The sequence below is a fragment of the Choloepus didactylus genome, chromosome 10, assembly GCF_015220235.1.
Source record: "Choloepus didactylus isolate mChoDid1 chromosome 10, mChoDid1.pri, whole genome shotgun sequence".
Lineage (NCBI taxonomy): Eukaryota > Metazoa > Chordata > Mammalia > Pilosa > Megalonychidae > Choloepus > Choloepus didactylus.
Genome location: NC_051316.1, coordinates 67,606,943 through 67,621,678, shown reverse-complemented (window position 1 = coordinate 67,621,678; position 14,736 = coordinate 67,606,943). Strand labels below are relative to the sequence as shown.

The 14,736-nt window shown below is 42.7% G+C and overlaps 1 protein-coding gene across 3 annotated transcripts in view; it reads right to left on the bottom strand.

The window, feature by feature from the left end:
• Positions 1–14,736, bottom strand: part of ADAMTSL1 (ADAMTS like 1) — a 433,636-nt gene that overhangs the window by 17,169 nt on the left and 401,731 nt on the right. For all 3 annotated transcript variants that reach the window (XM_037797567.1, XM_037797569.1, XM_037797568.1), the window contains 2 exons: positions 2,753–2,965; positions 1,182–1,362 (listed from right to left, as the gene is read on the bottom strand). In XM_037797567.1, coding sequence (XP_037653495.1) covers positions 1,182–1,362; positions 2,753–2,965 — 394 coding nt within the window. The remainder of the gene's footprint in view (positions 1–1,181; positions 1,363–2,752; positions 2,966–14,736) is intronic.

The following is a 14,736-nucleotide window of genomic DNA, read 5'->3' as shown; positions in this document are numbered from 1 at the left end:
CATCACCAAATCAAATAAAAAAGTTCCTGGCAGGTAAAAGATCTCTTCTTCATTTCACGCAGCTTGGCAAAGGCAGACTTCCAGCTTCTTACATCCCTGGTGAATGTCAGCCCTGCATTTCAATCAACTTTTCTTTCCAAATATACATTTCAGCAATTTTTCAAGAGCTGGGTTGGGGGTGTTGAGAAAGGAGAGGTGTGGGCTAGGTTACAGTTCAGGAAGGGAATAAAAGGACATTAATCATTTCTGTGGAAACCTTCCCGTCAGCAAGTCAAACTGCTGATATTAATGAGTGTGTTTCATATTTCACTGAGTCTCCTGCTTGAAGCTGCTTATGATGACTCAGTTGGCAAATCACAAAGTGGTTGCCTAAGAAGCGTATGGAAGTCCTGCGGATAGTGGTCAGGTGGCGCTCCAGGGCTGAGCCAGCCCTGCCAGGCTCAGGGTGCCTGCTGGTGCCACACACAAGACTGCCCATTATCCTTTCAGCTATTGCCTGAAGACTGGGGCTGTGGGTGCTCAGTAGGACTCAGCTTCTCCAAGCATGAGGAAGATGTAAGAGGGAGAGCATGTAGGTGTCCTTCTGGACTATATGAGGGACCCAAATGCAGAGACTATATATTCAAACTTGAGTGAGCTACAGGAAATAGGAGATGCATTCCAACTTCAGCAGGATGCAACACTTTGTAGAAAAATAGAGGACAAGATTTCCTCAACTAACCTGGAGTATTGATTAGCACCAATATTAAAAGTTAGAAGGGGAGGGTTTGGGGTAGAGCCCAGTAATCCTTCTATCCCTTCAGCATTTCAACTGAACACATATTTCTCTCACAAACAAACTAGAGGGCCAGTTTATTATTGCAGAATTGGAACTCTCTTTAGCCAGGGCCTGGGACGCTCTTGCTCCATGAATAGACCCTTTAAGGTATTTGGGAAGCCTGGGTAGCCATCAGCTGGCTGAGCCGTGAAGGAATATCAGCAGAGGGATACTTTCAGCACAGTGGAGAGGCCCAATAAACTTGTGCCTACAGAAAAGAACAGCTCCTTGAGGGGCAGGTGCCCTCACCTGCATTCAGCATCTCTCCCTGTACAGCCCTAGACAAGGCCTGGCCATCAACGTGGCTAAAAGTCAGGGCCCAGCCCTGGGGCTGGGAGCCTGAGCCCGCACCTGCCACACTCACCGAGAAGGGCAGTCTCTGCGGTTGCAGGCGACGGGCTGCACGGCAGGGCGAGCCTTCCCGGCACAGTGAGTGGGGCTCACTTCTGTGTTGTTCAGTAGACACCTCAGGCGGGGCTGCTGCACCCCCCTGTGACCGCAGGAGGCCGAGCAGGTCACAAGTGTGTCCACGGACCACCAGTAATCTATCACAGAGGGAGGGTCAGAAGAAGACAGCATTATTGTCTACACTCTGTATTCCATCTGAGTGGGTTGGGGGCTGGGCTGGGCTGGGGTGGGGTGGGGGATGTGGGCCAAGGGGGAGAGGAGCTGTCATAAATGAGGCTTTGTCCCCAGCTGGGCTCCATTCCCCACCTGTTTGGGCAAGTCACCTGGTCTCCAGGACCCCCAACCGACTCGTCCATAAAATGAGCACAATAACCCTCACCTCATCAAATTATTGTGAGGATGAGATATAAAGAAAGTAAAGGGTCCAGCCTAGTGTTGGCACACAGAGTATAATAAGTACAACAAACGGTAGCTCTTATAGTTTCTACACATACTCCCTAAAGTCCTTTTTTTCTATTGGCTGAGCAAAACATGAACCTATTTTTCTACAGAGAGATATAACTACATAAGATATACATGATCAAATTTAAAAGCACAAATTACAGCTGGATTTTGTAAATGTTACAAGCAACATCCTATCCAGACAGTACTCATTTACATGACACAATGAATTCACTGAGAAAGCCAATTTCCTTGATTTTTCTGTCTTGGGGTTTGGGAGTCACTAGTTGGAAAGCTGTTAAATGTAACTCTGGGCTGGTAAATTTTGAGTGCTTATTTGCAAGGCTGTTTATTATAAGCCTTGCACCTAGCTTCTGGCTTCTGGTTTTTAGCAGAGAATGGCTGGCAAGAAAATGGAACATTTATTTTCCTGTCTGGCAAGCCAAATGGCAGGGGAGGATATTTAAGAGGAAACCTATGTGCTCAGGAAAAAAAAAATCCCTCCTTTCCAGGGAAGTATTTCCACATTGGCAGAAAACTCTGTCCTGTCTCAAAGAATCCTCCATTTTGGGATATATACAGTGAAATTTTGCCTGCCTTAGAAGTATCATACACAGGCCACACATAGAACCAGACTATGGCAAAATCAAAAGCCTCATGTAGTTTTTTTAAAGACCAGTATCTGGCTCTTTCCCCAGTGCCTTGGGCTCATTCACAACTCTTTCCTGGTGCGGTGAGTGCCAAGTCCTTTACTAGTTACACCAGCATAAAGGGAACATTTGACTTTGATACTCAGTGGTGCTTCCTCAGACCTAATCAGCAGCAGCATTATGTACAGAAGGCCCATTTATGAAAGCAGCACTGACTTTCCCAGGTTCTTCTGGGATGGGGCCCCCTGGCTCCTCTGAAGGGTCATGTTCGCAGAAGTGAGGTCTGTATGGAAACATGGTTTGGCTTCGGTTTTCATGCTCTAGAAACCACTAGAGATCAGAAATCACTTTGTTCTACTGAAGAATCAGATTTCCAGATGGACAATCTTGTTCAATAAGTCAGTCCAAGAGCCAGGAAAGGGATCCCATTTCTTACCTTGGATCACCAGGGATGCCTTCTGCACCAGCATGCCTGCCTCGTTCTGAGCAAGACAGCTGAATTCCCCCTGAGACCCGCCACTAAGATTCGCAACCTGCAGAATCTGTCCAGCAGCCAGGATACGATGCGTCAGTCCTGTGGCAGTGGCAATTGGCTGACCATCATGGAACCAGGTGATATTGGGGGCAGGGTGACCTTTTATGGGACAGCCTAGAAGGAGGGGGAGAAGTAAGCCATTGACAAAGCCAAAAATTTCACATTCCTGGTGTGCTGTTTTAGTGTCCCCATGGCTCTACAGACCATATATACAATGTGAACTTACCCATGACATTTTTATTAAGTTTGCCATTCCCAAGACAGGATGTTTTTACTCTCTGGGCTTCTGGGAGGGTGACTATTATATATTCAATTATGTAAAAATTCTTGGAGAATATAAAGTGACTATTTCTGTTTATGTTCTTTTACTAATTTTAAAAAGTGATGCAATTAATTTTCATTCATTGACCATTTCTTCAAGTTAATTAGTTCCTACATCAATTTTCTACTGAAAGAAAATCCGTCTTCAAAGATGGAACTGTGGTATTTTAAAAATAATTAGTAGTCTAATAACTGCCTCCATTTTACTCTTTGGTGGGCTTTTCAAGCCAACATTTTCCAACAGAGACTAGGAAAACAACTTTAAACAGTGATCTCATTGCTCTGTAAGTCATGAACCTTGGCCTTTTGACAATTTCTACCAAGCTTCCACTGAACATGTACAACATTATACTTATCTATGTTGTCATTTCATGTATTTTGATACAATAAAATTCCAAAATATTAAATGGAGATATCCTGTCTACCTAGGCCTTTATAGCATATAATTAGATAAACTGATTATGATTGTAAGAGAAAACACATCCTCTAAATTCTGAGTATTTGCAGAATTTGCTGTTGCACTCTGTTGTAGTTTGCAAATGCTGCCAGAATGCAAAACACCAGAGATGGATTGGCTTTTATAAAGGGGGTTTATTTGGTTACACAGTTACAGTCTTAAGGCCATAAAGTGTCCAAGGTAACACATCAGCAGTTGAGTACCTTCACTGGAGGATGGCCAATGGCATCCAGAAAACCTCTGTTAGCTGGGAAGGCACATGGCTGGCATCTGCTCCAAAGTTCTGGTTTCAAAATGGCTTTCTCCCAGGATGCTCCTCTCTAGGCTGCAGCTTGTCTTCAAAATGTCACTCTCAGTTGCTCTTGGGGCATTTGTCCTCTCTTAGCTTCTCCGGAGCAAGAGTCTGCTTTCAATGACCGTCTTCAAACTGTCTCTCATCTACAGCTCCTGTGCTTTCTTCAAAGTGTCCCTCTTGGCTGTAGCAAGCTCACTCCTTCTGTCTGAGCTTATATACTGCTCCAGTAATCAAGGCCCACCCTGAGTGGGTGGGGCCTGGCCTCAATGGAAATTATCTCATCAGAGTTATCACCTACAGTTGGGTGGGTCACATCTCCATGGAAACACTCAAGGATTCCAATCAAATCAGCACTAATCTTGTCTGCTGCACAAGATTGCATCAAAGAATGTGGCTTTTTCTGGGGGACATAATACATCCAAACTGGCACATGCCCCCAGCAACTTAGCCTCCACAGAGAACTTATTTGGAAGTTGAAAACACATGATAAATCATTCAAAATTTAAGATACTGGGGTTTTCCCCTTAGTTCACTTGAAAAATATGTATTTGGTAGTTCTGAGGATGTAGGTAAGGTCTTCTTCCCTCTTCTAAGAAGATTCCAAGCTGGTATGGGATTAAAAAAGCATACTAACAAATCTGGGATGTGAGGCAGAAGATGATGAACTCCATGAAACATGAAGACAGCCCCCCGCATTGACGTGCGTGCCTGTGGCTCAGCATCTAGTGGACATCTCTAGAGAGTGCCCTTCGTGCTCCCTGCGTTGACTGCATAGGCTGTCACACCAGATGGGAGACATCGGCCAGTCACAAATCCCGGTGACCCGGTGGCAAATGGGCTACATCGGTCCCCTTCCACTCTCAGAAGGGGCAAGGTACGCTTTTACTGCTGTGGACAGGACTTTTGTTAGCTTTCCCGGTGGGGAAGGCGAATCAGCAGGCCACAATACGCTGTTTGGAAAGAATGAGCACTCTGTATGGCATACTTACACAGATCGACAGTGATCAGGGGACCCCCTTCACGGGACCCAAGCATTGGCTGTGGACTATGACGTAATGTGGACTTTCCAGCTACCTTATAACCCCACAAGTGCAGGCCTTATTGAAAGAATGAATGGTTTGTTAAAGGAAGAGCTAAAAAGATGGTAAAAGGTCCTTGCAGCAGTGGATTAAAAGGCTCTAACAGTCCTTAACTCGCTTGAATGCAATGCTGCAGGCTGCTGCACCTGCTCCCTTTGAAACGCTAATGGAGGGACCAATGCAAGCAAGGAGAATCCAAGTTAAAGGGCCGGCTAGCCGCCTTACAGCCCAGGCAGGGAAACAGTAATACTTTGTTGTTGCCTGTGCCTCAGACCCTACAAAATGGGGAAAATGAGGTCAGTTGGCCATGATACAGGCCTATGCAGCCACGTTGGTTAGGAATCCTGAGTCCCTGGGGAATAGGAGTTACCCAAAATATTGTAATAAGACCTCAGTTTATACAGAAAATGCCTGTTAAAATCTTTATCACCAATCCAGGCCTCCTATTCCCACAGGAACGTTATGCATGACTATGTGGACCCTTTATATGCCCAGATTAACCATTTTTGTAATGGTAGGAGACTCAAGATTTGCAGGGGGAGAATATCTGGTATTTAAAACCTCCCCATAATGTTCCTCTGCCTGCAATCCTGTTATCAAATTACTCCTATTGTTTCCCATAAACATCTTTCTTTCCCCCATAGCTCCCTAGCAAACATCTTCCTACAGTGGTAACTCATGCCCATAATTGAACCCAATGTTGGGTTTGCATGGACTTGCCATCTTCAAGTGCTAATGGCTTTCTCTGGCCTGTGACCCCTGTAAATTGGACAGTGTGGAATACCGTTGGCCTGGCAGAACTCAATGCATTGGAAAATCTGGAAAGAATCTTCTCATTTAAGACTTAAATCCAACTACCATCCTACAATGAGACTAGGGCTTACATCTCCTCCCCTGTATGGGAACAGGTGAACAAGCCCCAACCTATATTAGGGTATGCTGTATATGATGGTTTAGGGTGGCTGATGGCAGAAACTTTAACAGTAGACCATGTTGCCCCTGTATGGTATGGTTTAAGGAATTCATAATGTGGGGTGGCTACCCTCTGAATTGTGTAATTTTATGGATAAACTACAAAACAATAGTCTCTTCCACTGGCAAAATGTCTCCAACATACATGGGGCAGATCCTTCCCTTAAGGGATGGCTATGGACCTGTAGGCAATATGGTTGGCCCTATCTACCCTATAACTGGACAGGATATTGTAGGTGGGGACAGCCCTACGTCCCCGCTACCTTACATGGTTCTTTACCCCATACTCCTAGTAACTGGGAAATGGTTAAAGCAAGATATAGAATAAAACACACTCCCTGGTGGTATTATCCTTTAACTGTTCTTGTACCAGTTAAAGGTTGCAGTTGGCTGCAACCATGGGACCATCTCCTGTTCATAACTCCCAATTAAACCCATGTCCACTTCCATGCCCGGTGTGTTCTTCAGTCTTAGGGCTAAGCTGGGTTGGAACAGAAGATTTCTCAGCATCACTTCAAACCTTCATCCTAACCCCTCTTATTTCTTCCCCTCTAGGAAAATGAAAACACCTAGCCAAGTGCCAGGGGCAAAGCAGACATAGTCAATCTTTACTCCTGGGATCAATGTGTAGCTAAATTGAATCTGATACCAATGAGTGGCTCATGGAAGAGATGTTTATAAGGAAGGTATTTGGGATTCAGATAAGCAGAGACCAGGAATACTGAGTGGGAAGGGGAAGCCAGAGGGAAGAAGCAATGTGAACAAAGGTGCAAAGATAAGAAAACAGGCTGGTGAGTTGGGGAAAAAGACTAGTTGACTTGGCTGGAACTTGGGGAAAATATAGAAAGTTGGCATGATGGGTTAGAGTTGCAATGGGGAGGGTCCTAAAGGTCAGAGTCTGGTCTTTTTGGGAGCCCTGAAGGTTTCTGAAGAGGGGGAGTGACATCATCTTGGGTTTCTTTAGAAGGATCATTAAGATGGTTCTTTGCAAGATACACTGGCTTGAGAGAAAGGAGAGTCTGGGATATCAGTTTAGGTGTGGCAACAATGAGAATTATTTGTAAAGGTTTGTGGGAAAAAGAGGAAGAGACAAAGATGAGAAGCTGGAGAAATTAGAACTCTGGTGGAACCATTAAAAGAAATAGAAGGAGATGGATAAGTTTTGTTTTAAATATATTGACTTTAAAGGTTGTGGTAGAACTCCTAAGATGGAAAAATCCAGCAAGATGATAAAAATAAAAATGGGAGCTAAGTCAGAGATGTCAGAGATAAGAGCTGAGGACATAGATTTTGAGAACAAGTCTCACAGATGTGCATGGAAGAAACTGTCAATGAAACGAGGTGAGACCTCAAGGCAAAACCTTGGGAGAATTCTAACATTCAGTGATTGAAGAAGGAAGAGGAGGTATTAAATGAGTCTGCAAAGAAATGGTCTCAGAGAGAGGAGGAAAACTGAGATGATGAAATATAGAAAGGAAATAGAGAAATGAAGAGAGATTAAAGAAACAACTTGTAGGTGGTTAATAATTTGTGGAACGAATGAATGGTTTCATTTGTCTATGAAAATAACTGCCCAAACTCATTATTCCTGCAAAATGCTCCCTCTCTCCCCTAGGCAAAATAAAGATAAACTTAATTCTAAACTTCATATTTGAATTATCAAAAAATTCTGAGTTAGTAGAATCTGAAATAAAAGGGTCCTGCATAATCAAATCGTCCCATTCAGTACTGTCAACATCCATTCTTTATCTAATTTAAGACAGAATGTATCTCTGGGTCTTGAATATTTAGAAGTGTACCAACAATTGGGTTAAGAATATAAAGAACTAAAGAAGTGGGTGAATAGATGCTGCAAAACAGAAACATTAAATTTTTTTGCCAGAAATCTCTTAAAACAACTTCACTGGGTTTACCAGTTTTCTGTAATGGTGAGGTAACTTGGTTGGACTAATCCTCCTGCAGATAATCATAAAATCTAAAACAAACAAACAAAAGTAGGAACAACCACTCTTTGAAAGCACGAGAGTGACCAAAAGCAGTGTCAGAAGCGGGAGGGGAGTCTAGCCTTGACACCTAGGGATTGCAACAGGTGTAAACTGCCAGCTTCTTGCCTGAGCAAATTCTTCAATCCCTGCATGGCTCACGGAGCCAGAAAACTTAAAGCTTTCTTGGACTGCAATGTCAGAGGACAGAGTTCCCTTTAACAACTTACTTTGGACTCGGAATTGGTATTCTTTCCGACTGTAGGTGCAGTTCAGGTCCCTCCACTTTTATACATATTTATGCTTGTCTCTGTGTGTACACTGGGGTCTCTGAGGATTTCCATAAGTAAGTCAAAATAAGGAATTTAACATGAATTCCCACTGTGTATGTTCCCAGTAAATAATTATCCATGTTTTACTACTAATGAGAAAACCTGGCTTCTAACAGGGGTGGCTTTCTGTCACAGACATTTCTCATTTGTTCACGGAGAAGTATCAATCGTTTCTGAAGGCGAGTGATCTCTCTGTGTGCCATTTATAAGGGACACCAAAAACCATGCGCTAATGCATTCCACACCTTAAGAGAGGCCAAATAATAAACCATCGCTGCCCCTGCCACCTCTGCTTCAATGAGCAAGTTAACAGTGTTTACTGCAGGGGACAAGCACCCCTTTTTGTTTCCCTCCCAGCTACAAGAATGTTGACTACTTCCATCCTCAAACCTCAACACCTGCCCCCAGGAAAAGGGCAATCAGCAGGGAATGACAGTGCAGTTTCTCCTCCAGACCTCAGTAAAAGCCTTGAGTTGGTAGTTGGCTGAGGAAGCAGTATGTGGGAAGGCTGCCTGGCTAATGAGAATTCTGGCAGTAGGAAGCCTCTATCAACCCTCCTTAACCAGTGAAAGAAAATATTGCCTTTAGGCCTCCATTCCAAGTTCCACGTGGCTCTAAATTGAGTCAAAGCCAGGTGTGATGCACATATGTGTGGTATTTTCCCCATCATTTCATCTTTCTTTTCACATTGACTAGAAAAGTTGAGAATATCTAATATGAAAATAAAATGACATGAAATGGCTGCCTCTTTTTATTTGTGATTAAATTTATCTTTAAATACCAGCAAAGACATCTCTCCTAACAGGTCTGACATCCCATGCACTGATACGATATAGGGGGGAGAAAGCAGAGGATTGTGCATTTAGGAAACCACATCGTTCTTTGCCCCAACCATGGCACACACAAGGGCCTCTAGCCATGATGGGGAGTCTGTCCGGCTGTACACTGTAACATGCCAACAGCTGATACCCTTGATTAAGTCAAACTGATCTCACTTAATTTCTTTGTCTTTGTCTCCTGATTTCATATTGGTTTCTGTAAGTAAAGTAGCCCAACTCAGGAAAAACACAAGTTCAAAATGTGAGACACAAGGGGATAGAAAATTGGGAAGCCTGGAGGCCCTGATTTTGAGCCTCCTTGCACACTCTGCAAAGATGCTGACTAACCTCAAAGGCCCCAGTGGGACAGGATGCCTTTGAGCCACCTGTCTGAATAGACTCACTGAACTCACAATGGTCATTGTTAAATGGATTTTTTTGTTGACTTGATGAGCTGAAAGTCAGTAGGATTCTGGTCTGCCAAGAGATAGACACACAGCTTGATTTGTGGTCTTCTTTGTAGGATAGGTCAAGCCAACTCAGGCACTCATTAGCTGCCCAACACTTGAGTGACCCACACATCTGGAGTTCATTTTCATGAGTTCTTAATCTTAACGAGCAGGAGGCAAGAGTTCTGAATATGTATTTTCCCTCTTCTCCTCCCTCTTCAGCCTAATAGTTCAGAAAAAAGGCAGCTGAGCACGATAAACCAGTTGTACAAATCCGAAATATAAATGGACTGAGAGATGTTCATGAGAAAGAATGGTTTGACAATGAGGATACACAATCTAAAAGCAGAGGAGAAAAAAGTAGTACTTGAGATATTTTCACTTCTTTAAATGCTGTCTAAAGGAAAAGAAAGCTGTGGCAGATTAGGACATGCTGTGTAAAAATATTAAAGACATGGCATTATTATTTCAGGAGCTGGCTGTAGGCCTGTCAGCATTTCCATTATAATCCTATTTTTTTTTCACGGAGTTAAGACTCACCATAAAAATGATGTGTGCTGGGATGAAACTTGGCACTTGGTATAGTCAGTCTGGAAGTCCTTTCCTTAATTTAATTTTACAAAACTGGGAAACACTCAGCCATTTAAAATTTACAGAGGGATCTCCATTCTGCTCATGGTGTATGGCATGTATGGGGCTCACTCATGGGCTGACTAAACAAAAATAGGGAAGCTGAGTTGGTACATTTTCTGACTCCCTCTCCTTAGGTTTAGCATTGCCTTGGGTGACAGAAATGGTCTTTAAAGCAGCTCAGAAAGAGTAGGAACTGGCACCAGGCAGAGAGAAGTGATTAATTCATATTGGAAAACTCAATTACTTACTCCCCATTTGTCAACTGGACCCCTGAAGGCTGTGGGAGAAGACAATTTTCACTCTGAATTCTTGGACCTCCCAATAAGCTGGTCAAATAATCAGGCCAAGACTATTCCCCCACATGCATTTGCCCAAAGAAAACTAACTGTAAAACTTTCCTGGAAAGAGGGAACTAGAGAAGACCATTTTTCCATTCCCCAAATGTCTTTTTATTCCTAGGGCAAGCTTTGGGTTTCCACTGGCAGAGGGAACGTTAATGTCTCCATGCTCCTGGGCATCTGGTGGAAGAACTTGATATATTTCTCAGTAAGAAAAGTAGCTCTATCAGGATTTATGACTTTGATTAAGGTCTTGTCGGCTCCAAAATGATTTGGTTACTGCTTGGTTACTGTCCTCACCTATAACCCCAGGAGTTGGTTTTGGTTTTTCTCCAACAGGTGAGGATAGTAAGGTGCACACTTCTGACATGCATGCACACACAGTCTTAAGTGTAAAAATATGATTGCATTGTTGAAGTCAGAATTTGGCAGTGCTCGACATGTTCATCCAGGATTGAATGGATCACCTCTTGGGGGACTCTAGGAAATCAGTCCAATTTCTTTAAATTCATAGGAGTGTTGACTGGGATTGAACTCATCTCAAGTTGGGTAATAACAGAGCTCCCATGCCTCCTCTGCCAGTAGGCTCTTGGTATAAAACGTACCTTTGAAAACACATTGACATTTTTACAAAGTTTCAAATGTCTGGGTTTCTAAGCGCTGAACTGACTCTTTCCTCAGGCTGCCGGCAGGTGACCTGGCCTGTAGGAGGGCAAACCTGGGTGACCCCAGGGGAGGCCTGACTGCAGGATGCCTGGAGAAGGAGTTTCAATTGACTGATGCGATGGCCTTTTAAAGAACCCCAGAATGTGGATCACATTTGGGCCACACCATACTTTTGGGGAGGGTCTCAAGTCAGAGCTCCCCTGTCTTTGCTTATTGGTTGCATCCACCAAATTCAGATTCTGTAAGGAGTGAGACTGAGGCTTCAATATTTGGGCTGAAATGGGACATCACTTCAAGACTTTAAAGACATGCTCTGTGATAATGAAGGTGCTACTGCTGTGAGAAGGAAAACAATTTCAAAAGGAAAGCCACGGGCTCTACAAATATTCCCTTCCCTTGAGGAATATAGTTGGTCTCACTCTGTCACTCCAGCCAATGAGGAGGCAAGCTAGAAAACATCCAGGTTGAGTTGGAGGAGAAACAAAAGCCAGCAGCAGCTTACAGCCAACATGCCTTCATAAACTCAGCATAGGTTTCGCTCTATTTCTGGATGACAGCCTTTGTAAAAGAAATAAAAACCCACACATGCAAAAGAGAACCTTCGTTCATAGCTCTGTACACACCCCATTTTAGTTCTCTTCTGAAACAAAGCCTCAGAATAGCAGGGGAGATGAAGAATTGCTAATAGGCCTAGCAGGTGTCCTGAGAGGCCTCACTGGGGCGCAGTGCAGACAGAGTTCAGCAGCAAGTCAAGGGAAGGAGCAACTGCTGACGAGGAATTCCAAAGCGAGTGGCAGGGGTTAGAGCTGCTGGGGGAGCAGGAAGGCCTTTCCTGAAGACCTTCCCTGAATTTTTTATTCCTATATAAGTCTCCTGGGGCTCAAGGCTCCAGAAACTTCTCAACGAAGTAAAGAAAATAATAAACAATGTGAGAGAAGTGAGTAATGCGGAGGAGATAAGCAGGCGAACTTTGGAAGGGATGAGAACTACAATGTAGAGGGAGAAGGGAGAGTGAGGAGGAGTGGTGGTGGGTGGTGAGTAAAGAGATGCTGCTGGCTCATTTCTGTTGGGATTAATAATATGGTCTGGCCAACAATGTTTGGCCTTTGAAAGTTAAGTCCAAAGTATGTCTGACTTGTCAAGGACACATAAATAGAAATGCCCTATGAAGAGGAGACCAGAAATCTACAGTCCTGATGGGAAAGGCCACAGCCGCAAGGTGACATGCCTCTAAAGAGCAGAAAAGTATCTGTCCAAATGCCTGCTGTTTGTCTGGCGTAATACATTATAGTGCCAATTTCTTTTAGATCCTAATCTCCTTTGGGTTTGGCTCCCAGATTGGCCTTGGTCCTATATATTCCAGAGATTCCCTCTGTGCATTTTAGTGGGCTTCCTGACAACTTAAGGGAGAGGTGGTATGTTTAAGATCCTCTGGGGCCAGTTTTGATCTGCAAATGAATCACCTGGATTTAGAGGCCCTAAAACCAATGCATTTTCTTTAGGAAATATGGGATCAGGAGCAAAGTAGGCCTGGGTAAGGCAGAGCACGTGGGAACAGATACTTTCCTAGAGTTCCTCTCCTTGGCCGTCCCTATTCTCCATAGCACATCATGTGAGGGTAGAGGGTCCAGAAAGGAAAATGCATTTTGAAACATAGATGTTTACTTAATCTTTGTATATCTGATTGAACTGAGAACGAAAGTTCCCATTGAGGCACTATGTTGAGTGACATAAGCCAGACACAAAAGAACAAATATTATATGATCTCACTGATATGAAAAAATTAGAATAAGAAAATTCATAGAGTCAGAATCTGGAATAAAGGTTAGTAGGGGCCTGAGTGGGGATAGGGAATAGGGAGATAAGGCTGACAAAATACAGAAAGCCTATTTGGAATGATGGAGATGTTTTGGTAATGGATGGTGGTGATGGTAGCACAACATTGTGAACATTATTAACAGCATGGAAGTATACATCTGAATGCGGTAAAAAGAAAAATGTTAGGATGCATATATGGTAATACAGTAAAAATAAAAAAAAATCATGGGAACTGCACTACACAAACTGTGAACCCTAAGTTAAACCATGGACTATAATTAATAGTATATAAAATATAATAATAGTATATAAAAATGTGCTTTCCTGAATTTTAACAAATGTATCACACCAAAGGTGTTAATAATAGGGTGGTATATGGGAATCCTGTATTTTATGCATTGATTGTTGTGTAAACCCGCAACTTCTCTAATTAAAAAAAGTGGTAGGTGAGACTTGGATCAAGGGCTTTAGTTTGCCAATCTCTCGTGTACTGTATGAGATCATTAGAATTTCTGTACCCTGAGGACAAATGGTATAGCAAAACATTAAATGACTGTGCAACACGCATTACTGCTTTCAAAGATAACTGCCATTTTCACAAGAACAGAAAGATGGATTGAATACATTCTTTGCTAATTAACAGGCTTCAACTTGCTGCTTGACAGTATACCAATGCATTCTCATTGTGGAATAAAAATTCAGAAAAATATAAAATAAAACAATTCGTCAAGTCTCACTACTCAGAGATAACTCTTCTGAAAGTTTTTCCTTCCAATCGTGGATGTGCAAATGTGCATGCACACATATACCAAGGGATAGACTGATAAATATTGGATATTTTCCAGTCAATGAATACAGATGTACATCATCAGTTTAAATGCTGCTTAAGATTCTGTACATGGACATATTATTTAATCAATTCCCTATTTATAGACATTTATGTTGTTTCCAATTTTTCACTAGTACAAACTATGCTATTATGAATTTCTTAGTATATGCATCTTTGTGTCCAAGTCCAATTACCTCCTTAGGTTACTTTCCTAAAGTGGCACTGCTGGTTCAATGAGTATCATTGAAAAACACTGTTACATTTTGCCAAATTCCCCTCCAGAAACATTATGCCAATGTGTTTTGGCCGTTAATACATGATAGTACATGTTATCCAGTTTTGACCATTGTGGTAGGCAGAATAATAGCCTCCCCAAAGATGTACACTTCCTAATACCCAGAACCTGTGAATATGTTACCTTACATGGCAAAAAGGATTTTGTAGTTGTGATTAAGTTAAGGATCTTGAGATGGGAGATTATTCTGGATTATCTGGGAAGGCCCAATGTAATCAGAAGGGTCTTTCTAATAGGCAGGCAGGAGGGTCACAGTTAAAGAGAGAATTGAAGACGCTACACCACTGGCTGTGATGATGGAGGGACAGGTTACGAGTCAAGGAATGCAGCATCTTTCCTTGGAAAAGGCAAGGGAATAGATTTCCCCTAGAACCTCTAAAAAGATCCCAGCCCAGCTGACACCTTGATTTTAGCCCAATAAGAATCATTTCAGACTTCTGACCTGCAGAACTGTAAAAGAATAAATTTGCATTGTTTTAAGCCACTATGTTTGTGGCAATTTGCTATAGCAGTAATCAGAACAAATAAAGATTTCATAAATGTTTTTCAGTTTTACTAGTCTGATATACAACCAGTAATATCTTGCTTTTATTTGCATTTC